Consider the following 23,350-nt stretch of genomic DNA (forward strand, 5'->3'; position numbering starts at 1 on the left):
CAAGTGACATCGCCCCCGGTTTCGTCCCGTTTGAGCCGCATCCCAGCCCGAACGATCTCCCCCCGCCGATCGCCTGCGAAATCCCCCGCGCCGAGGGGGCGATCAATCGTTCCAGCCATCGCCGGTCCCCTTGGCGTGCATCACCACGCCCATCGCGAGCAGCTCGCTTCCCCACGTGCACTTCGCCGACTCGACATGCTGGCCTCGGGGGAAAGAAAAAAAGACTCCATGACACAGGTCAACAGTATCCGAGGAAAAAGAGCAATAAAAGTCGCCGCACCAAGCGCCAGAAAGCGGCCCCAGCTCGCGCCTCCCTCGCACGCCTCTTCCCAGTTGACACGTCTCAGCGCCGATGGGTCAACCTTGCCGCTCGGCCAAGTCCGGTCTCAGACTGGCATCAAAACCCACGCCGTCGTTCCACCTTCTTCCCACCCAGCGCGCTCTCGCCCTTTGCCAGAGGCCTTTCTTCACTGCTAAAGGCGCGAAAAAAAGCGGTCCTTCGAACTGTTCCAGCGTCAAAAGTCGCCGTCTGGGCGTTGCCCCCTTCGTGTAGCTTCTGGAACCTTAAAACTGGCAGTTAACGATGCTTCAAATAGATTGCATTCTGCGGCACCTGTTCGTGTTTGCTCCTTCCTCTGTTCTGCTGTTCTGCTGCCAGGGTGAGAAAGACATATTGAATGATAAATAGTAGATCATTGCCATTTGGAACGTATCACTTCCGTCCGGACTTTCTCAGACGAAAAACACAACAGTCACATTTCACGAAAACGATTCCATCCAAAGAAAACCATCATCATGCAGATTTCAAACTTCTTGTTCCTGGCCGTCTTCGGTCTGGCGACTACCGTCGTGGTAAGCTTCAACATTCCCTCCTTTTGCGATTCAGTGATGGGAGGCTAATGTATCACAGGCCCAGCAGGGAACGTGCACGGCAAAGGGCGAGTGCCAGGCTGGCAACGTCAAGCTCTTCTGCACCTCGGGCAGCTGTGCTAAGAAGGAGGGGCAGACGTGTGAGAGGAGCGGAAATTCAGCGAACTGCCCGAAGTGAGCGGTCCTACCCCGGCAAGAGGATGAGCGAAGGAAGGTTGAAGGTCTCGAATGGCATCAATCATCGATGTCTCTAGCCATTCACCTCGGTTGGAGGCGATTTGAAGAACGCATGGAGCGAAGGAGTTATGGGGGAAACTTGGAATTACGTCGAATGAGTTATGATCGCATGAGTTCGTCTACCAGTAGACATCGTCACAATATCACTGCAGAGATGATCTGTTCTAGAACTTGTTGTGGGTCAGCACTAGTAAAATGTGTGCCCTGTGTTCGGCAACAGGCGAATATGAGGTACGGTAAACTCGGAGTCTTGGTGGAAGTTTTGCGAGTTTTGATCATACCCATCTAGTGGTCCGCTCGGTCTTCTGATCTTACCTGCAGCATCATGCTCGCTCCTTTCAGGTCGGCCCTACACCGACGACAAAATCTCAACATCTATTTACTAACAGCTGTTTAGAACTCTTGTGAAGTATGGAGCACTGGCTGGACTTTCAGACCTTCAGGGTCACCGGATACGGCGGACAAGCCTAATCTCATCCAATGGTTCATGCCATGACCAACGTGACCTACCATCCATATATGACCAAAGGTGTTATTCGACAACGCCGTACCAATAGAGGTCTCCGATATCTCTCTGCAAGCATCGCGTGAACGGCATTTACCGTCAGCTACTAGTAGAGGGCCAGCCGTGGCTTGCCCCGATGCGCCACCCATGTCAGCCCCAGGAGCCGTTTCCACTGACGGAAAGTATCATTACGCCTCCGCCAACGCATTCACTGTCTATAACGACTACACGCCTCAATTCTATGTGAAAGACAAATGGTGGCGCATATCACCTGTCCCCGGAGTCAGTCGCAGGATGTCCAAATGCAACGCATCTCGGCCTCGGCCTCGGCGTGTCGTTCGTGTTCGCGTCGTCGAACATCAGGTAGGATCGGCTCCCCGACGCTGAATTGCGGAAGCCGTCTTCTCCGTTGACCCATTCCGGTTGTTTAGGGCCCGGAGGACCGAGCGGCACACTTTGAGGGGGGAGAGGCACAAAACATCGGGCGGCGTGAGTCGCTGTGGCGTCAGAAACGTGTTCGCAGGGTTGTGCGCGCTTGGGTAGTAGTCGATCTATTCCAGCTTTACCCCGAATTTTACGAATATGGATGTTGACATTACGTCGTGAAGGAGGTCATCATAGGCTTGATCAAGATTGATGAAACATTGGGGTATGTTGAAGGTGGTGTTGCTGATTGCACCACGCCATCACGGTCGACAATCGTCGTCGCACACATGTAAGCTGCAGGTTCTCCTTCGATGCATGCGTGCTGACCTCGAAATAACCTACTATCGCTTGGTCCAGACTCAAGCCATAATCGCAGCCCTAAGTGGACATGCGACTAATAGAAAGTTCCCAGCTCTCGTCAGCCATAACTTAAGAGTATGCAGGACTTCGGAGCGGCTGAAAGGTCCCTCCCCATCACCACCCCGCTTCCTCCATGATGTCAACGTCACTTTAGCAATGGCCCGAGTTCCCGCAAGAGTCAGTGCTTTTCCGGGGTCGAGAAGGGCCTCCCCTGAGAAAATAGTCCCCGACATGTTGCATCGCGCAGCGCGAGGGCTAAGCACTAGCCCACGCAGCTACGTGAGACACGCTGTGCGCCCGGACATTGACGCGGAGTCATCGGCCGTCAGATATATCGGCCGCTTCACGCCTATCAACGCGTGCCACAGCATGTTGAATGTGACTGCAGGACGGGCCACAAGGGCGCACCTGCTCCTGCGGGATGGAGAAAGCTTATGCGAATCCATCCTCCTCCTGTGTGGTCTTCTCCAGCGAGCCACGCGCGCGCCGTTTCGGCCAGCCGTAGAGGCGAGGTGTCGGCAAACCAGGTCTAGCAACGTCCGACTAGCGAAAACGCCGTCGGGCTGAGGCTGTGAGACATTTGTGTCTCTCGGGCTTCCCCAAAAGCCTCATCTGGTGTTTGGGGGATAGTCGTCCCGATTGGTGGTGGTGGCGTACTAAGATCTGCGGCCCGATCGTTAGCGGGAACGTCCGTGGGAATCGTCTTTGGCGCGGACGTGTTTGGTCCTGCGAAAGGATGAGGGGTCCTTGATGTTTAAGAAGGAGAGAAGCCCCTCCTGGGTGTTGGATGCATGTGTGTATCACGATCAGCAGTCCCCTGGAACCGTTGTCGACATGGCTCTTCACGTAGAGTATCCCGAATTTCCCCCAAAGGTCGACATCAGGGGCCAAATTTACGATGTCCTTCCGAATACCTCGTCTACCGACTGGGCCGACGTTGATGCTAGCAAGGTGGGATTGAGCGTCGTCACTGAGCTGTCCGAAGGCCTCCAGAGAAGACACCAACCTTCCGTTGCCAAGCTATTCACTGGCAATACCACAGGGGCGCACTGGAAGGATACGCTCGCATTGACGGCTCATCTACGGACCTTCAATGGCGGCAAGACGGTCGCCGCCGCGCTCGTGGAGCTCAGCCACCTGCGGAGGATCACTGCGGTAGAGTTTGGTGCAGCGCAAGTAGTGAAGGCGAATGAGGAGCTAGTACGTTCCCTCTCGCGACAGAGCTGGAAAGTACACGTCAGCATGACTGACCTCGAATAGGCGTGGGTCGACTGTAGCTTTTACTTCAGCACGGAATCCCCGAAGGCACGATGTAGAGGAAAGCTCATGCTAATCCCCGACGGGGCTGACGGAGAATGGAGGATCTGGTCGATGAGCACATGGTTGACGAACTTCGAAGACCACTTGGAGGACGAGACTCTGTTGCGGCATCCTTCGATACCATTGCCCGCGGAGACCGACTTTCGAACCGATGTGCTCGTCATCGGGGGAGGCAACGCGTGAGTGCCTCCACGATAACAGATAACCTTCTGCTAACATGCCACAAGTGGTGTCATTCTGGCGGGAAGACTCAAGGCGCTCAACGTCGACTATGTCGTCGTCGACCGAAACAAGCAGGTTGGGGATAACTGGCGCTTGAGATATGACTGCATGCGCTTTCACACCTTCAAGTCCTTCTGTCAAACTCCATACATCCGTAGGTGCCCGAGACGCTGGCCGCCTGATGTTGAAGCTTCGACACTGACTCTGGTTCATCTCGCAGCATATCCCGACGAGGCAAGCGATGCTTTGACGAAAGACGAGCTGGCCGACCAGATTCACGCCTTCGCTCACGAATTTGACCTAAACCAACGGATACTTCACCAGTCCTCGATTGTTGCCACCTCGTATGACGCGGGCAAGAAGCTGTGGAGCGTAAGAATTGCTGACGGCGTACGGGGATGTGAGCGAGTGGTCACATGCCGATGCCTCGTCGTGGCGACAGGTGCTGGATTCTCAGGGGTCAACGTGCCTGATCTTCCGGGTCGTGATAAGTTCAGGGGCGCTATCATCCACTCGACAGAGTATGGTAATGGAAAACAGCTAGTAGACGCTGGGGCCAAGGTATGTGGCAATCCAACTAACCATAAAGCAGTCCATACTTACAGTGCTGTAGTCTGTGATCGTGGTTGGCTCCGCAAATACCGCATTTGACATCATGCCAGACTGTCACAAGGCCGGCCTCCAGACGACCATGATCCAGCGATCACCAACTTACGTTGTTCCGATGTCGTACTTCGCCCATCCCATGGGGCTCGGGGCGTACGAATTTCTCCCCATCGAAGATTGCGACGCTGTTGTCAGTGGAGGGCCTCTGGCAGTTGGAGGTCCTCTGCTCGCCCTTTGCCACGGCATGCAGGCGATGGAAGAGCCGTAAGTGTTGCTTTACGAGACCTGTTTTTGTGGCCGGTCGTTAACATACGTCAGAAAACGATATGACGAAGTAAGAAGGGCAGGTCTGCAGGTCGAAGACTCACTCACAGGCGACCTTTTGATCAATCTCATCGATCGTTGCGGCGGGCATTTTGTCGATATGGGCAAGGGCATTGAGCTCATTACCACCGGCCAAGTGGGCATCCGCTCGGGGGTCGTTCCGGCAGGCTATACAGCTGATGGCGTGCTTTTGAGTGACGGCAGTGAGGTAAAGACCGATGCTGTTGTTTGGTGCACAGGCTTCGGAAATTTGGATGTCAGGAAGAGTCTCCCGGATATCCTCGGAAAGGGGGCGGAGCAGTTCGCCAGCAAGATGGAGTCGACGTGGGGTGTAGACGCCGAAGGAGAGACTCGTGGACTCTGGAAGCGCCAACCTGACGTGGACAATATCTACGTGTTCGCCGGTGGAACAGGCCAGCACCGATGGTTTTCGAAGGTGGTTGCTTTACAGATCAAGGGAATGCTGGAGGGAATTTTCCCGGAGGCGTATCGGCGGACTCCTGGGGTTGAAGAGACGGCCCCTAAGGAGACTAATGGGGTTCATTTGCACTCTAACCTGTGAATTACACAAGACGAACATAGCAGGCCCGGTACATAAGATTGAAAGATAGGACTAGGAACTCATTCTAGAAATACAGGCTGAAGGTCTATATCATCATGTATCCCTTCTCCGTACATGACCCCATGCACATAACAGTCGCCAACGAGTGTATACCTCCCATCCCCAGGTGTTTTTGAACTGCCGCGGCGTATCAAGAAAGGTACTCTTCCACCGGCAAATATCCAAATCTCGTCTCCTGGCTGAACTCCCTCTCCTAACCCAAATAGCCCTGAGTCCGTTATGAAAAGGGTTTGGCCGATAGTAGCGACGAAGAAGGCGTCTTGGAAGCCCGAGAAGTTGACTTGTTGGCGATCTATTTCGGTCTTCTCGTCATGTCCAGTTGCGCACAGCCATTTTAGAAAGACTTCATAGCACGATGCGTCTTCAGATGTTGCGCGCCTGTCGTTGTCCGGGTCTTCGAAATCGAGAATCGTATCTCTAATGACGGTTCTCCAAAGTGCATCGCTCTGAGAGCCTCCTCGTGGGTAAAGGTTGCTGCTAGGGAAGGTATCAGAGATGCCTGCCTCTCGCTTCCAACGAAGCAGCCCTTCTGCTTCATGTCCTTCTGAAAAAGGCTGCGATGCTGTCTTTACCAGACCGATCTTTCTCCCTCTTAGCTCCAGGTACCTTTCGTCACGTCGATACCACACATTCAACCCCCCACAGGCTCTAAATCTGTCGCATAGGTTGATTCTCCTGGTTGTACTGTGAAAGTACCTGTCCTGGGGGTCACCTATCAGGTCAGGAACCCAAGATGGCATATCCGGGCGCCGCATCCTTGGACCAGCTAATATCATCAGACCCTCCTCGGCTCTGATGAAGAACTCGGTTGCATAAGAGAAGAACTTTGCTGCTTCGCTCGTGTAGTCGGGCGTGATTCCAATGCCAGGGAAGAGACCTAACACTCCGCAGATCTTGTCGCGCGGGTCCGTCGCTTCTTTCGGCCGGAGCATCCACAAGGTTTTCCGAAGCAGGGCCGTTAGTCTATTCCCATCGTGGGCTCCGTGATCGCGGTGCTGATTGCGTATAGCGTTAAGGCCCATGTCAGCGCGTCGAATGTTCATCATTTCACCCCAAAGATCGCTTGTCATCCGCCAGGAGACGGTGAGATGACAACAACACCCTGATGGAAGATGAGAAATGTAGCTGTGATAGAAGTCCGTGATCAAGTGTCCGGGCACAGCGACATTGCCGACGACGACCTGCGAGTCCCGGGCGAGGACGAATTCTTGGACGATCCACATCCGCGACCACCACGAACAGCTCATGAGGCCCAGGAAAGCCTGCCATGCTGCGTGGTATATTTCAGCCACAACAAACTGTCCTTCTTGGTTCACTGCGAAAATCTCTTTCGAGTCCCAGTGCCCGGGTTCACCCAGTAACTGTAGGATAGTGAAGGCTGCCGCAGCCTCCGTTTCCGTGTTGTCGAAGGGTTCACGCCTGCCGAAATTCCCAATGCTAGCGTGCTTTGCAACGTACCGAGGCCCGTCTTCGAGTGAACCAGGAGACCTCTCAAGGCCTTTCAAACTGTCCGAAAGACTGTCGCCAAGCCAGATGACAACCTCAAAAGCATTTTCGTAGATGTGGTTCATTATCGAGACTTGCTGAGTTCTCTCCGCGTTGTCCTTCTGATTGATACATACGGCGTCGACCCATAAAGCCACAGAAACTCTCGACTTCCGAAGCCTGCGTAGAGCATTATATAGGTTGGAAGTAACTTGAAAACGCTGGTCGTGGAGTGTCACCGTTTTGGGGTCGGCCTCGCTTCCCCAAACGTACGATAGGGCCTGGTATTGAGGCTTTGCATCGAGAGATACGACATCGAGATCCAGTCTGATGCTGTCAAACCATGCACCAGGTAGAATGCGCAAGAGTCTTATTTCTCTCCTGGAAGAGTCCAGAGACTGAAACATGCTATGCATCTGCAGCTGAAAATAAGCGATTGACGAGTGAGACGACTGTAGTGCAATGAGAACAATGGTGCGGGGAAACCAATCATGAAGCCAGATATCCTGCATACGAGCCAGTGGGTATTGTGAAAGATCCTTCCAGACTCCCCATTCGCTAGCGTCGCTCACATGGGTCACTGGTGGTCTTTGGGTGCGCCATTGGCAAAATGCTGTTCATTCTGAGGAGAGGCCTGGCCCAAACAGCGTGATAGATCGACGAGGTCGCGACCATATCCAAAAGAGAACTGTACATCTCACGTGAGATGAGTTGGGCTACTGCCTTTAGTTACTTCTCATTGCTCCCAGTCGATATCTACACTGATTGTCAGCAGCCGTTCCCTGCTACTTGCGCGGCCAAGGGGTAATAGCAACCAGGCATCCATTTGAAAGCCTTTGTTGGTTCGTCGTCATGCACCAGGCAGCCATATCTCCTTGACAATAGAGTCAGCATCGTGAGCATTATGTCAAGATTCTCTCTCGATCTATTGCCGATTGAAGAATTATCTGACGATGGCAAGGCCCCTTGAGACTGCGGAAAATGTTCGCCTCAGAACATTGTCATGGATGGATGCAATTGTTTATAACTTATAAGCCAGTATCGCTCGAGCCGTTGATGGGTGGCCAAACCAATCTCACTTACCACGTGAAACTGAAACAGTCACTAAAAGACGATTACAGCAAAGCTGTTTACGAAGTTCTTGTCGAACATGGAGAACCATACATGGCTATAGACATCCTAGGAATGCTATCACCACCAAGCGCTGCGTACGTTAACGAATCTTTTCGGATACCACGCTAACCTCATGTAGTCCTTTGAAGCAGCTTGTTTAAATTACCTTGATTCAATTGAGTCTTCGTTGCGGGCATCTGGGAACGTTGGCTCCGATGCAGGTCTGAACGTCATTGAAGGGTATGCTGCAGGTTTGGGACCGCTGCCAGGAGAAGTGGCCCTTCGCATTGCCGCTCAAATTGGCGTTTATATTCTTAGTTCTGGGACACTGGCACAAGACAGGCCCGAATGCCAGATCGGCCGTGTTGCGTGAGAAGTGAGAGATATCATTGTTAATTAATGCCTGGAACAAAACCCAGGCATGGTTCAAAGGTCATTTTCTCCAGTGTCTAATCACAACCTAGCTGGAACACTTCTGGTGTAGACATAAACAGAATACGCCCAGAGTTTCCTATTTGCTATAAATATTGATTACTAATGACTTGACATATTATCAATGCGTGCCATAAAAGTTTCAATAGTCTTTGGCGATGATTTCGGCAGCCTGCTCGGCAAGAGCAAATGTGGCCACTTGAAGATGAGCAGAGATAACGACCGGGAAGACTGATGCATCCACAACACGCAGACCCCGTACCCCTTTGACCTTCAGATCGCCATCAACTACCTTTCCCATTGCTGTTGAGCCCATCGGATGATGAACAGACCTAGTGTCGGTTAGTTACTGCTCTTGAACAACAGAACAAGTCACATTACCGAGCAGCAGCACGAATCCTTGCGTCGATGTACTCATCAGTCGAGTTCACAGTGTACGGTTCGTCAAACCCCGCCGGAGCTGCTTCACCGTTCAGAATCTCACGACCAAGGACCTTTTTGTCGCTGCCAGCAAAAGCAATTTCCTGACGAATACCCTCACGTACGATGTAGCGATCGACGGCAGTCGCGAGATAATTCGGGTCGATCAAGGGTGAGTCGGTAATGTTTCCAGACGCAAGCTTGATAGAGCCCCGCGAAGTCGGCAAGATGAAGATGCCGGAGATTGCGACTTTTGACCCGTCGGCAGACCCAGAGTAGAGGAAGAAGTGTTCGAAGAAGGTACGTTTTTGCTTCAAGAGAGGATGATCGGGGCCGGGTGCGACACCCTCATCTTCTTCGATAGCTTTGGCGAGTCCCTCTTCTGATACACTGGAGCAGACGATGAAGTCTGTGGCGGTTCCCCAGCTGTACTGTCGCGCTGTCGGAAATGCGGGAGATCCTACCGCCCAGCCTTCCTCAGGGTTCTTGACATTCCAGGATGACGGCGACAGGAAGTGATCGGCATAGTTCTTGCCAACTTCAGGAGCATCAAGCTTTACGTCAACGCCCACCGCTTCAAGTTCATCACGGGGTCCTACGCCTAAGGTTCCTTGTCAACAATTGCCAACGCATTGCCTGAAGCACTCAACGTACCTGAGAGCATCAAAAGCTGCGGAGTATGAACTGCACCGGCTGAGAGAATAGTCTGCCGACCTAAAATATGGGTTCCGTTCGCTAGCTCAATACCTGTGGCTATCAGACCCTCTGTTGAGTTAGAAAGGAGGACCTTGGCGACTTGGGTATCCGTTAGCACTGTCACAATTTCTAGGGAGTACACTGCGGCGGCAATCTCCCGTCGACCATTTCTCTTGTTCTCAGTGTACTCCGCAACACCAAGAGGGTTCCCGGCATTGCCATCAAACAACGGAATGGGTTCGACGCCAATTTCGTGCCACGACTGCAGCACCTTCTCACGAAGAGGGAATGGTCGCTTTGTTGATGTGACGGACTGTATTCCCACTGGCCCGTTATAGCCATGCTGATCCGGGTTTATCGTGGAATTCCAAAAGGTCTCCGCTTTCTTCATATATGGTAAAAGCCCATCATAGGTCCAACGGTCATCGGCAACAGCTTCACCCCAGAGGTCGTAGTCAACTTTGTCACCCCGGGTCCACAGGCCTTGGTTTGAGGTCAGTGTGGTTTGAAAATACCCTGAAGAAGGAGGGTCGTACCCATATTGATGACAGTTCCGCCGCCCAGAGCCTTTCCTTGGGCGAGGGTGATGAACCGGTTATCCACGTGCACCTGGGGAACGGAAGCGAGCTTCCAGTCGAAATCTCCGCCAATAGTGTTTGTGGAGTTGGGCCAAACGATATCTTGCCGATCGTTGGCGTTGGGCCCAGCTTCCACAACGAGGATCTTGAGCTCTGGACGGTACCCCGCAAGGCGGTTGGAAATGACCGACCCGGCGAGGCCGCCTCCTACGACGATCACATCTCAAATCATATCGGCTGGAAAAGGAACCGGTAGCCTGTTATCCCGTCGGCTCGGCTCATACATGCCAGTGAAGACTTCGCTTGAATTGAGATCGCACGGAGGAAGCCATCAGCCTTATGTGTTCTGATTTATGAATGGACATCACAGCAGGCTGAGATCGCATCCCAGAAGCGTGATATCTCCGCATTCTGCGCCGCACTTGGAAATTGGAGAAGCATCGGAGCAGATTCCGCTCGTACAACAAGACCCACAAATTGCCAACCGTAAGCTCTGCACGTTTCTTACCCAATTGGCTACGCAGCCTGGATCGTGGGACGATGTTCCTCGGAGTTGGTGCATGCCCAGGCGGAGAAGAGAACCAGCGTTGCAATTTCGCCGGAAACCGTCGTATCCCCGAAATGAGTGTCCGGGATGACAATCCGCCGGCCGGACCGTCCCGCTGGATTGAATTGATCCGTGGTTGATCTATGCTATCATTGCTATGTTCGGGAACATATTTTTGCGAACCAAGTTCAGAAGCATTTCAACCTCATAGAATAGGAATCCTGGAGCTGAAAGCCTCCGGGGAATGGACACCGCTTGTGCCGAACCAAGGTCGCATCGTTCGCTTCCCTCGTAGCGGTCAGTCGACACGTTGACGATCCAACAGGAATGTTGCATGATCATGGATCAATGGACAAGGCCCCTTGTCAAAAGGCAGGGGAAGATTTTGGCCCCCACCAAAAACCTCCAATGCTGGCATATTAATTGGTCCGCGTAATCAGAGCTGTCGTTCTGGAGATGCTGTTGGCTCTAATTTGCAAAGACTCTTCTAGACGAGACGCGAGCCCCTGGCTAAGAAAGCCGATTTTCCGTCCTCGATTTTTTTTCCTTTGCATATTCCGCCCTCAGTTGTTTTTTGTGGATAACAGCATGCCGAAGGAGCAACCGAGCCAAGTATCGTAGGCTTCAAGTTGTGACCACGATGGCTGATCACTTCCTGCCAGAATGCTGGCTATCCCCGGCCGATGACGTCTCAACTTCATAAGTCATATCCTTTCGGATCCCCCGAATAGGCACAGTGCTGTCCTTGTCCGACCCATTGTCCTCCTCTAGACGCGTCCAATCGCCTTGGTCGGCTTCATCGATCTCAAAGTTAGACTTCATGCCCTTCCGACCCCTGATCTTTGATGTCCCTCCAGAGCCACCGATTGTCACGAGCCCGGCTGATGGTGGCTGCAGTCCGATTGAACCCTCTGTGCCTCTGGTTGTAGCTCGCGGAGCTCGATGTCGCATAACGAACTGACGCAGGGCGGGGAGAGATCCTGCAATCAAGCCGATGGCAGTCTCGACGTTGGACCATAGAGGAATGTTGCCAATGTGATCTACGGAGCGAGTGAACTTAGTAAAACGATTGTCAACCAAGTATCGCAATAGACTTACAAGCAAGATCGTCGATCGGGCGATTGTAATGGTCGATGTAAGGGGTTCTGATCATTGTCGACACTGAAGCACTTGAGGGAGATTAGAGTTAGGCGATAGGCGAAGAACCTCTAAGGGATGACTTACAAAGAACCGAAAGAGAGGAAAGTTGCAACCATGATCTTCGTCGACAGCCTCATCTGCGTCTGCATAAGAATGATGGCTGGAAGAACCGCGCAAGCCAGATCCGTCGCAATGGTGCTGGCTGTTGACGTATATGACAAGCCCAACATAGAGGTAACAGGGGAACATTCCCCGCGGCCGTCTGCTATGAGGCTTGCGTCCCAGTTTGCCTCGACTGGCCGGCAGAGTAGCAAGATGCCGATGAAAGTCGTGAGAAATGTGGCGATGATTAGCCCAAGCAGAACATAGACGGCAACGCGCAACTTGGGCATCGTGGTGGCAATTCGCAGAGTAGTGATGCAGATGGAGGACTTGACAAGACATAGTGCTATGACGTATAGCAACATCCATATCATCAAGTACTTGATAGACTCAACCATCATCGTCGCGCTAAGGTCGGCATTGCGTCTACCCAACCCGCTGAGGGCGCCCACACATGCAAGAGCAACATCTGCGAGATAAACAATCTAGCGATAAGTACTAGTCAGTTTCGAGCAAGCGCATATTGTCGAACCTCCAACATCTAACTTACCAACCCACTCAGCATCAAGCCATCGTCGAAGCTGAAGTTTCTCTCCTTAAGCCGGAAATATGTGCGTGCCCCCACCACCACTAGCGAGACTATGCCGCCAACAATGGATACAACAAAAAGGCTGAGGCCTGTGCCCTCGAGGTGGTCGACAAAACGCTGCGTTGGATCCAAGGTCGTCATCTTGTTGTTGTCAGTCGCATGGCCTATCCTTTCGGTTCAGAGATATATCAAGGATTTAGCTTGAAGACGTTCAAGAAAGTGGCCAAACAGCCGTATGTATGTTGGTGAGCGCACGTGGAAAATTCCGCTCAAGAAACAAGAAATGGTAAGAGCAATATAATAACCTTGTCACTTAACCGAGAAGGAATTGATGCCGACTGCCAATGGATGCATGAGCTTTCTCAAACAATATGCAACACGTGATATCCCAGCCGCCTGGTGAGCTGAGCTCGCCGTAACGAGCTGCCATCCCAAAGCTGCGCACTCGTGTCGATCGACAGCAGTCAAATCCGAGATGATCATTTCCCAACCTAGTAGGACCCTCTCGAACCCCTGACGGACCCCTGAAGAAAACGTTGAAGAAACCCCACCTGTGGGGTATCATGCTCCAGGGCAGTGCCAGGGCTGGTTGGCAAGTTCCTCATCTCCATCACTGTGAGAGGACGCTCAGGGTGAAGTGAAAACGGAGCCGTGAGGCAATTCTTTGCGGGATGGGCAGGTAACGTACGTTTGCCCCCTTTTCAACGGATGCTCAGCGGTGGAAAGAATACTACGCTGGACGCCGCGTCCATACCTCTTCTTCAAGGCCCTCGAATCGAAAGAGAAGACTGAGCCATTCACGTCTCTAACGTTGCTAGAAAGGACCCTCACTAGGCAGAATATCCTGCGGCTTTCTCATGATCTAGCCCCCACGAACCAGTTCATTAGCGAGGAAAAAGTGATGATCCTGCCAATTTGATCGCATCCCCGCACCCTTCGTACCATGGTCCACCCACAGACAATGGGGAACCACTTGACAGTTCCTCTTTTAGGAACCCTTCGACATGGGAAGAGCTTCAGGTCGGAGGCATATGCCACAACTGGTTTAGAGCATCCGCTCTGGACCCGGAAATGGGGACGCAGCAGACAGGGTCGTGGGTAAAACGTTCCGGCTGTCATATCTCCCTCCTGCTTTCCTTAATTACCATGGTCCCGGATCCCTTGTTACGAAGTGGCAGTTGAACTCTGCATGCCGTTGTGAGCAGACTCTTGTTGGAAACCGCAGCATACTATCCACCGCACGAATCGCTCCTTGCGCGTAACATCAGACACCATGACTGCCACAGAAATCACCGTTCCAATCACCCAAGCCCCTCCGTACAGGGTGCACGAGGGAAAGACCGCTGTCATCACGGGTGGCGCGAGAAGTGAGTTCATTCTTTGCTGATACTACCCGGAGGACGTTGCTGACAGAATACGCAAGGCATCGGTGCCTCCATTGCTCAGAACCTCGCCTCCAAGGGTGCCAACGTGGTCATCATCTACTTGAACGAATCCTCCGACGAGCCTGCCGCCACCCTAGCCGCCCAGCTCTCAAAAGCACACAATGTCAAGGCCGTTCCTGTCCGCGCCGACTTCAGCACGCCCGAGGGCTGCACCAAGATTATCGAGACCGTGAAGAGCGACCTGCCGCCCAATGCCAAGACAGGGAAGCCCCAGGTTGACATCCTCGTCAACTGCGCCGCCCTCTTCCACGCCATGCCCCTCGAGGCCGTCAACATCGAGGACTTCCACAAGGTCTACTCCATCAACGTCCTGGGCCCCATCCTCCTCACCCAGGCCGTCAAGCCACTTCTCCCCAACGACCGCTCGGGCCGCATCGTCAACGTTTCGAGTATCGGCTCCAAGGTGGGCCTCGAGTACCTGACGCTGTACGGAGGCAGCAAGGGTGCCCTCGAGGCGATGACGCGCACCTGGGCCCGCGAGCTGAAGGAGCACTGCACCGTCAACTCTTGCAACCCCAGCTCCACCATGACGGACATGCTCCGTGGTGCCTCTGATGATGCCAAGAAGGCCATTTCAATGTGGTACCCCCTCACGCCGCTGTGCGGAATCCGGGAGTGGGATACCGAGGAGCAGAAGGAGATGGCCGAGAAGTACGGCGGTCGCGCGGGATATGCCGAGGAGATTGCTGGCATTGTTGGTATGATCTGCTCACCTGAGAGCGGATGGATGACAGGATGCCTGGTCAGTGCCAATGGAGGCCAGTGGATGGCCAGCTAAGCGCGTTATGCGACAGAAGAAATAGTCACTTCAATACTACTTTGATCACAGCATTAATCGGCCGCCACGCCCACAAAAGTACTGTCAGACTGCATCATACCCGTGCCGAAACCTACTTTTGTCCATTTTATTGGGATCACAGCCGCGCAGGGAAGGCATGTGCATGAATATGCCTTAGGCAACTGCGGGTAATGTGTCTGATCGCTGCAGTGATGAGTTTGGGTTTCAAATACACTCCATTTGCAGTGACATTATGCTTGCAACACTTTTTTCCAAAGTCCTGCATCATGGGATTGTGTCTGTGTATCAATCCCTTTATTTCTGAGGGTGCTGTGAAAACATCTAACTCCACTTGCAGTCTACTTTCATCTCAGTTGTCTTCAATAACCTCTTACTTGTATCTATGCTTGAGTCTGGTTCCAGCCATCTTAACTACAATATAAAGACTTATTAACTATATGCCGATATTTTCCTTTATTGAGAAGGAACTACTGATCTTTATTACGGCTCTAACATAAGAGTTTATAGTCCCCAGCGACTTCGCTAAAACGCTTAAACAAGCACCAGTATGTTGAATAGACATATTAAACCTAAGAAAGCTTAAGTTCAACGGGCAAGGCCTTTCAGATGCGTCATATTAATACGCCACGTAGACGTCGCGGAGCCACACTTATATGTGCAGATCCTTTGTGTAGAAAATACTTTTCAAGGAATCTAGCCAAGATTCACGACGCTCAAAAGACCTGCGTGGTTTGATTTTAAGATCTCACGCTTCTGATTTACACGCACGGCTCCGTGGCAGCCGATCCGGGGCTGGAGACTCAACAGACTCTCTGGCTGATGGTCGCTCGACAGTCCGTTAGCTGACTTGACTTGAACAGCCTAGGGCTCATTTCGATATGCACCGCATGGAGGAGAACACCAACCTAACCAATCCTATGCCAAGGTCCAACTAGCTTTTGGGAAACGTCGGATCTCCTACCAAAGTGAAATTGTGAGCCCACGAAATCATATCTTGAGCCCTTTTGTCCACATCAGGCTGCCTTCTCGCAGCTCCCTCACAATCAAAGGCTTTCGCGTCTGACATGATCATGGAGGCGCAATTTCTCGATATGTCGAAGCTAGGCCCGGTTCTTCAGGGGTCGTCTTGGTCTAGAGCGGAAACACACGGCCGGAATGCACCCCAAGGTCTGTCTCTGAAATGCATAAGTCTGCATTGTCACTTTCCCGCGAATTGAACTAAATTAGCGATAAAGATGTTACTATTGAAGGCAATCATCGCATCCGCGTTGTCTGATTGCCTAATGAGCTCGGGCTTTGAAAATGGCTCACCGGTCAGAAATTCAGAATTATCCGTGTTTGTATGAGCAAGCGGGATTGCGGGTCCAGCAAACATGCATAATGCATGCTTCCTTTCTCGGTTGGTACTACAGCAGGACTGCGCAGCTCATTCGGCAATGGGCTTGATATTTGTGGTTTCTATCATTATCGCACCCTCTGCAACGGTACATGTACTATCACTGATGTGATGAGCGCCCTGGAGCATATTACATCCCTTGACCAAAGGTTTAAAAGAAGTGGTAGTAAGCACAGGATCTCAGAAGTACCAAACGTCTTGCCAAACGTCTTGCCAAACGACGATGCGGTGAGGTCACAAAGTTTAAGGGTGTCACCAACACTAGCGTGTTCTGGGGAACAGGGAGGAAATTTACAGCAAGATTCGATTCAAGGGCTCAGGTTGCATCACGCCCAAATCTCAGAATAGGTTGGCCCAAAAGATCAGGTTAAAGTAGTATGTCTACGTACCGTTACTTACGACAGAACGAGGCTCGGCATATGTTCCCCCAATCCAACGCATTTCACGTCTACCAAGCCAAAGGTGTCGATCTGCGCCGCATACTGACACCGCTTCTTTTCTCTTCTGCGTTTGCGATCTTTTTGTTTATCTTGAAAGCAGCTCCTTGTAATTTCTGGTTAAATCTTCACTGGGATCTACACAACGTACTAAGAACACTCAAGCCAGCTTGCTACCTCAGCTCTAAGCTAAGCCTGAACAAAGCTGCTAGTAGCCAGCACGCCAGCCTTCCTAGTCCTCCATACGCAAGGTAGAATCGACTGTCATTAATCCACGGAAATTCAGTTTGAATATTGGCTTTCATCATGTCCCAGAATCCTGCCCAATAGTTGTGCCTATAGAACGCAGCCGCTTTCTCCCCAAGCCGAAGACATGAGATCCACTTGGAAGCAAAGGGCAAGGGTATCATCAATACCACCAACAAGTTCAAATAGTGCACCGACAAACTTCTCCGTATTGCAACGCGTTGAGCGAAGGGAAGAAGGAGGGCGACATGTAGGTCGCCGACACTATCGTGTTCCGGGGAACAAGGAACTCATTTACCAACGCATCGGACATCCAGAGAGGTCCGTTGAGGCTCATCGATTACCACGATGTCGGCGTATCAAGGGACGATCCGAGAGTGGGGGGCATTCTTAGCGCGCCATGCTGTAAACGAGATCCTGGATGATGGCTGTGCTTAGACGCTCCGTTTGACACCTTGCAGCATTCCTCAACGATTGGTGCAATTCTTATTCCTGTCATTTGCTTCATCCCGCGTTCAGAAGTCCCTCGTGGCTGCGCAAAACATGTCTGGCGGAAAAAGCAAATGTTTTCCCTCGAGTGAGGCGAGGTAAGCCTGCGGCTGGTCAGGCGGCGGGCGTGGATCCGCCGCATATTGCGCGCCATATGATAACAAACGGAACAGGTATATGTGCAAATTCACCACCTAGCACGCTGTCGGTGGACAACTTCCGCTTGGGGCAAACCCTCCGTGACGGAGCCCGCAGGCCTCGAAGTCTCAATTTCTCGACCGTCACTTTTGCAGAGTGCATTGGTGCGTGTAAGTGGCGTGGCCAGGAGAACAGGCACTTTCCACACATCTCTGAGGAAATAGAGAAAAGAGTATGCAGTAACTAATCGAGGGCGCGAGTAACATCAGTTGCACAGAGATACATAGGTCACACAGCGTAGGAATAGTATAGCCCTTGGGCCGCCCATCTCCGCCGGTTTCGGAGTACGAGTCCGGCGCCGCTGGCACCATGTTTGTTTCCATACCATGGTATAAAATCATGCATAAACAATCCATTGACACCGCTTCTCTCGTCATACGAGTATTTATGTGTATCTGTGATCCAATACTCATGCACTCTGCATAACAGGCATACGGACAAAAATACGACAATAATCAGGCCCAATGAGAACATTGACTACGTCGTCACAACGAGGAAACCTAGTATCAGAGGGGACTGCAAATCGGCCACTATATTGGGATAAATTATTTGCGTATTTTACCTAATCTATAGTTACTGCATACAGCATTATATCGCTAGGATCAAGCGTAGTGCCCAGCAAATTCTCATGGTAGCTTGGCCGCCCAGCCACAGTTAAAGTCGACATAGGACATGTTATGATACCCTTAAGCATTTGAGTGTTACGGTCAGCTATCCGACAGTAGGGTCTGCTAACAGAAGCTGGAGATTGAGACGTAATAACAGTACACTTGGTCGTGGTCTGGGTCATAGGTCGTAGGCTAACAGTAGATCAGATCTTCAGAGGCTAAGGTGATCAGTCTTAGACTCAACAAGTAATTCGCAGTGAAGGTAAGCTGAGAGTATCCTGAGGATGAATACTAAGTTGATTGCTGAAGAGCTATGGAGGTCTGACCATGAGCCAGGCTCAGGGTCATACTATATACAGGTTCCGAACAGTTCCTTACGATGCTGGATAGCTGGGATAGCTCATATCCAACATATCCATGGATAGCTAGGATAGCTCATATCCAACATATCCATCCTTATCTTGTGTCCGTACTGTTCCCGAAGTCACGTGACCTGTACCATAGTTCTTCCTTTCCCGATGGTTTCTGGTTACACCTGTGTCACTGCTTACATATGTTCCGCGTTAGCCGCCGAGATCCCAGGCGGGGTTGTTCCAACGTGTTGTGCCTAACGGGTCGTAACATCAGGTCTCCTCTCCAAAGGTCTTGTCCTCAAGACCCAGCATAAGTAGGTCGTTGGTCCCAGGTTGGGGATCCATCAATCGTGCTTTCTGATTTACCCATGATGCTGACACCATGTCAGGTCGTATTCAAAAACGAAAGGCTGTGTCGTCGCCTGATAGTCGTCCTGCCAAAAAGACAGTTGAAAAGAATTCTTTGCTTTCCGCCATCCTTCAAAATCCAATCGTCATGCCCACGTGTTCCTATTGCGAGGGGAAAGGTTTCGCTCGCTGCGAGGCTTCGCCATCTGATTCTTCTCGCTGTGCCGAATGCGTTCGCTTGGGCCGTTCTCGTTGCGATGTCTTAGGTGTGGGGGCTGCTGAGCTTCGGAATATCGCCACTCAACATCAAAAATTGGAGGATGAGCTGCAGGCTGCAGAGGAGAAGGTGTTGCGTCTTCGAAAGCAGAAGAAAATGTGGTTTGAGAAGATGATGCGTGCGGTGCGTCGTGGTATTGACAGTGTGGAGGAATTGGAGCGGGTTGAACGGGAGGAGGCGGAGGCGGAGCAGCGTCGACAAGAGGAGGCTCGTCTTCCTTCTGCTGGTTCCAACCACCTTCCTGCGGGTTTTATCGGAAATTGGGATACGGTTTATCCCGATGTGGCTTTGTCTCCTTCCTTGCTGGCTGAGTTTGGTTTGCTTGACTCTGTTCCCGTTGTTGCAGAACAGGGTTCTCCGGGGGTGTCCTCGGGAAGCGGTTCTTAGTTGGTTTCTGGTGTTCCTAGGCGAATAAATGGTTTTCCTTGTCGCGGTCGATCTGCTTCGGTGGGTGGTTTGGTGAAGCGATGTGGGTGCTTGATTCGCTTATATCCAGCGTTCTTCTGGACTAGTATAACGGGTGCTGGTGTGACTTCTCGTTCTTGGTGTTGTTGCCAGTAGATCGTGAGTTCTTCCGCTGCGTTGGTGATGTTTTTGGCTGGTTCCCATGTGTTGTCTTCGTGTCCGTATCCTTTCCATTTGATGAGGTATCGATACCCTTCTGGCTCCTTGAGGTGGTCTATGATTCGTTCTACTTCGTACTCTGGTTCATTGTCTTCCACGATGATGAGGTCGTCCGTTCGTGAACCTCGTGGGGCTGGTTCGAGTAGTGAGATGTGAAATACTGGGTGACACTTCATGGTTCCCGGGAGTTCGAGTTCATAATTGACTGGTGAGATTACTCGTGAGATTTTGAAGGGTCCGAGTTTTTTGTAGTCAAGTTTGTCGCTTGGTCGTTTTGTTTTGATGTTTCGCCGTATGAGGTAGGCGCTATCTCCCTCTTTCAAGGTTGGTCCCTCAATCCTTCGTTTGTTGCTAAACTTGGTCATTCTTTGTCGTACGAATTCGAGTTCCTGTCGTGCATTTTTCTGGATATCCTTGATCTGTCGTACTGAGGCGACGGCTTTTACTGCGGCTGGGCCTGCTCGGGGCTCTCCATAGGCGGTAGGTTCAAATCCATAGTTAAGATAGAAGGGGGATTCCTTGGTACTTTCTCCTACTGCGCTGTTGTAGGCGAACTGAGCTATTGGTAGTAGTACAACCCAATTGTCTTGGTCGTAGTTGACGTAGGCACGGAGGTAGGTTTCGAGGATTTGGTTGATTCGTTCTGTCTGTCCGTCGGTCTGCGGGTGGAATGCAGTGGACATTGATTGTTTGATGCCAAGGTGTGACATGATTGATTTCCAAAAGTTGGAGGTGAAGATCTTATCTCTGTCTGACACAATCTCTTTAGGTGTTCCGTGGTTGGCGATGATGTATTTGAGAAATGTGTAGGCACATTCTTCGGCGTTGCTTGTTTCTTTGTACGGGATGAAGTAAGCGTACTTCGTGAGTCGGTCCACAATGACGAGAACGCTGTCATAGTGTATTCCCGTGAGGGGTTCTCGAGACTTCGGTAGTTTGACGATGAAGTCGAGTGATATGGATTGCCAGGCAGTTTGCGGCACAGGCAAAGGTTGTAGCATACCATAAGGTTGGTGTCGAGCGGGTTTGCTTTTGAGGCAGACCTCACAATCCTTAATTGCTTTTGCCACACGTTCTCTAGTGACCTTTTCTCCATATTGTTGTCGTAGTCGTTTCCAGGTTTTCGTGATTCCTTGGTGACCGTGTGCGGGGCGAGCATGAAATTCCATAATAGCTTCGTCGTCTAGTTCGCTAGTCAGGCTAGTACTAGACCGCCCAGCCATCATCAAGAGTTTGGTTGCTGGCACGAGGTCTCCGTCGTTGTTTCCTTTGAGAATCACCTGGGTTTCTTCAGGTACCGGGACGTTGTAGTCCGGCCTTCGGCTAAGAGCGTCGGCTCTGCCATTGTCTGATCCTTTGCGGTGGATGATTCGGAAGTTGAATTCTGATAAGAATTCCGACCATCTAATCTGTCTTTTATTCAACACTTTCGAAGTCGTGAAGTGTGAAAGGTTCTTGTGATCTGAATACACAAGTACTTCGTGGGTGGTTCCTGAGAGCTCAGGTCTCCATTCCTTAAAGGCTTCAATGATTGCCATGAGTTCCTTATCGTGGATCTGATAGTTGAGTTCGGGTCCGTGGAGCTTGCGAGAGAAGAAGGCGCACGGATGTAGTCGTCCTTCTGAATCTCGTTGAGATAGTTGCGCTCCGATCGCATAGTCGGATGCGTCGGGCTCTACTTCGAACTGTTTTGTCGGATCTGGAATGATCAAGACGGGCTCACTGGCGATGAGGTCCTTGATCTTCTGGAATGCTGTTTGTTGTGGTTCTTCCCATGTAAAGGGCGTGTCTTTGCGGCTGAGGCTTGTGAGAGCCGTGTTGATCTTGCCATAATCTTTGATGAACTTGCGGTAGAAGTTGACGAAACCTAGGAATCCTTGGACTTCCTTGAGGTTGTTGGGTACCGGCCATTCCTTGATGGCTTTGACTTTGTTTTCTGACATGCAGACTTTGCCAGGGGTGATGGTGAATCCGAGGTATTCCACTTTTTGTGTGTGAAATTCGCTTTTCTCAGGCTCGACCAACAGCTTAGCTTCTTGGAGGGCTTGTAAGACGTGGTGCACCTCTTCTTTGTGTTTTTCAAGTGTTGGTGAGAAGATGAGAATGTCGTCGAGATAGACTACTACACAAATATCGACGTACTTGCGTAGGACTTGGTTGATCATGTTCTGAAAAGTCGCAGGGGCGTTGGTAAGGCCGAAGGGCATGACGAGATATTCGAAATGTCCTTTTCGTGTCCTGAAGGCGGTCTTCCATTCTTCGCCTTGCTTCATTCTGATCAGGTTGTAGGCTCCCTTGAGGTCGAGAGCTGTAAACCAGTTGGCTCCGTGGAGGAGTCGTCTCATTTCGTCGATGAGTGGCAGTGGGTAACGATTTTTAATCGTCATTTCGTTGAGCATGCGGTAGTCGACGCATAATCGTAGTTTTCCGTTCTTTTTGGGTACGAACAGGATTGGGCTTCCTGCTGGTGACGTTGAGGGTCTGATGTATCCCTTCTTGAGGTTTTCTTCAAGGTATTTGTCTAGAGCTTCCATCTCTGTCTGGTTGAGTCCGTAGATTTTGTTGAAGCGTGGTTCCTTCCCTTTTTTGAGGGGTATTTCGTGGTCGAAACTGGTGTGTTCGGGCAGTCCGGTTTCTAATTCGGCTGCAAAGAGTTTCTCGTAAACTCTGTATTCTTCTGGGATAGACAGAAGTGGATCATTCTTTTGTTCGAGATCCGTCGTTGTCAATGGTTGTGACGTGGCTTCTTTTGCCTTGAGGTAGCAGATGTATCGTTTTGCTGTTTCTTGCTGTATCGGCTCGTTTGAGGCCTGGTTTTGACAGGGCTGCTCAGGGACTGAGTCGTCGTGGTCCCAATGGAGTTGGCCTTTGCTCCAGTCTATCCGTGGGTTATTCGTTCGTAGCCAGGGTAATCCTAGCACTATGTCGTATGTCCCTAGATCGGCAATGTCGAATTGGATTCTTTCTTTTCGATTCAGGTAGCTCATCTCGAGGGGCGCAGTCTCATTGTAGATGGTACCTCCTTCGTACTTGAATTCTTCTCCTTCTGCCGTGTGTAACTGATAGGGTCGCTCTTTTCCTCCCCATTGTACTTCTAGCCTGTTGATGGCTCGAGGGGCGATGTAATTAGCTTCAGCTCCGCTGTCGATTAGCGCGAGTGTCGTTTGCTGGTTGATGGTAACTTCGAGTTCGATATTACCCTTATGTCCTTGTGACATCTGGTGGATGAACCTTTTTCTTGTTGCCTGTCGTGGTTCTTCGTCGGTAGGCGAGTCTAGTTTTTTGACTGCTCTGAGTGTCCTGGGTAGGTGATTTGCTTTCCTTCCCGTCGTGCTTTTGTGAGGCTGTTCTCGCGGATCTTGACTTGTGGAGGTCTGGGTCCGTTCTTCATGACGAATGCCAGGTTCACTACCAAGAAAAGGCACGCGCCTGGAGAGTCATGAAGAACGGACCCAGACCTCCACAAGTCAAGATCCGCGAGAACAGCCTCACAAAAGCACGACGGGAAGGAAAGCAAATCACCTACCCAGGACACT

General features: G+C 51.4%; 5 protein-coding genes across 5 annotated transcripts; 2 read left to right on the forward strand and 3 right to left on the reverse strand.

Moving 5' to 3' along the window:
- Window positions 1-3,232: 3,232 nt before the first annotated feature.
- On the forward strand, window positions 3,233-5,432 carry YUC10 (putative indole-3-pyruvate monooxygenase YUCCA10; the record flags this gene model as incomplete). The annotated part of the gene is made up of 7 exons (XM_032021926.1): window positions 3,233-3,598; window positions 3,659-3,897; window positions 3,946-4,094; window positions 4,161-4,340; window positions 4,398-4,501; window positions 4,554-4,810; window positions 4,865-5,432. The coding sequence occupies 7 exons, from the start codon at window positions 3,233-3,235 to the stop codon at window positions 5,430-5,432; spliced, it is 1,863 nt and encodes a 620-aa protein (XP_031881285.1).
- Window positions 5,433-8,664: 3,232 nt separating this feature from the next.
- Window positions 8,665-10,657, reverse strand: pdh3 (Pyranose dehydrogenase 3; the record flags this gene model as incomplete). Its single annotated transcript, XM_032021928.1, has 5 exons — window positions 8,665-8,854; window positions 8,904-9,543; window positions 9,597-10,121; window positions 10,175-10,423; window positions 10,639-10,657. The coding sequence occupies 5 exons, from the start codon at window positions 10,655-10,657 to the stop codon at window positions 8,665-8,667; spliced, it is 1,623 nt and encodes a 540-aa protein (XP_031881290.1).
- Window positions 10,658-11,411: 754 nt separating this feature from the next.
- CGGC5_v009805 (uncharacterized protein) lies at window positions 11,412-12,735 on the reverse strand (the record flags this gene model as incomplete). Its single annotated transcript, XM_032021930.1, has 4 exons — window positions 11,412-11,803; window positions 11,862-11,932; window positions 11,988-12,490; window positions 12,556-12,735. 4 exons carry the CDS (start codon window positions 12,733-12,735, stop codon window positions 11,412-11,414), a joined length of 1,146 nt encoding a protein of 381 aa, XP_031881179.1.
- A 1,132-nt stretch (window positions 12,736-13,867) lies between these two features.
- Window positions 13,868-14,817, forward strand: lxr4-5 (L-xylo-3-hexulose reductase; the record flags this gene model as incomplete). The annotated part of the gene is made up of 2 exons (XM_032021931.1): window positions 13,868-13,961; window positions 14,018-14,817. The coding sequence occupies 2 exons, from the start codon at window positions 13,868-13,870 to the stop codon at window positions 14,815-14,817; spliced, it is 894 nt and encodes a 297-aa protein (XP_031881201.1).
- A 4,756-nt stretch (window positions 14,818-19,573) lies between these two features.
- On the reverse strand, window positions 19,574-23,032 carry CGGC5_v009807 (Transposon Tf2-6 polyprotein; the record flags this gene model as incomplete). Its single annotated transcript, XM_032021932.2, has 1 exon — window positions 19,574-23,032. One exon carries the CDS (start codon window positions 23,030-23,032, stop codon window positions 19,574-19,576), a length of 3,459 nt encoding a protein of 1,152 aa, XP_031881202.2.
- Window positions 23,033-23,350: the final 318 nt, after the last annotated feature.

Source organism: Colletotrichum fructicola, assembly GCF_000319635.2.
Source record: "Colletotrichum fructicola Nara gc5 chromosome Unknown KSG_Nara_v1_contig05, whole genome shotgun sequence".
NCBI classification, from domain to species: domain Eukaryota; kingdom Fungi; phylum Ascomycota; class Sordariomycetes; order Glomerellales; family Glomerellaceae; genus Colletotrichum; species Colletotrichum fructicola.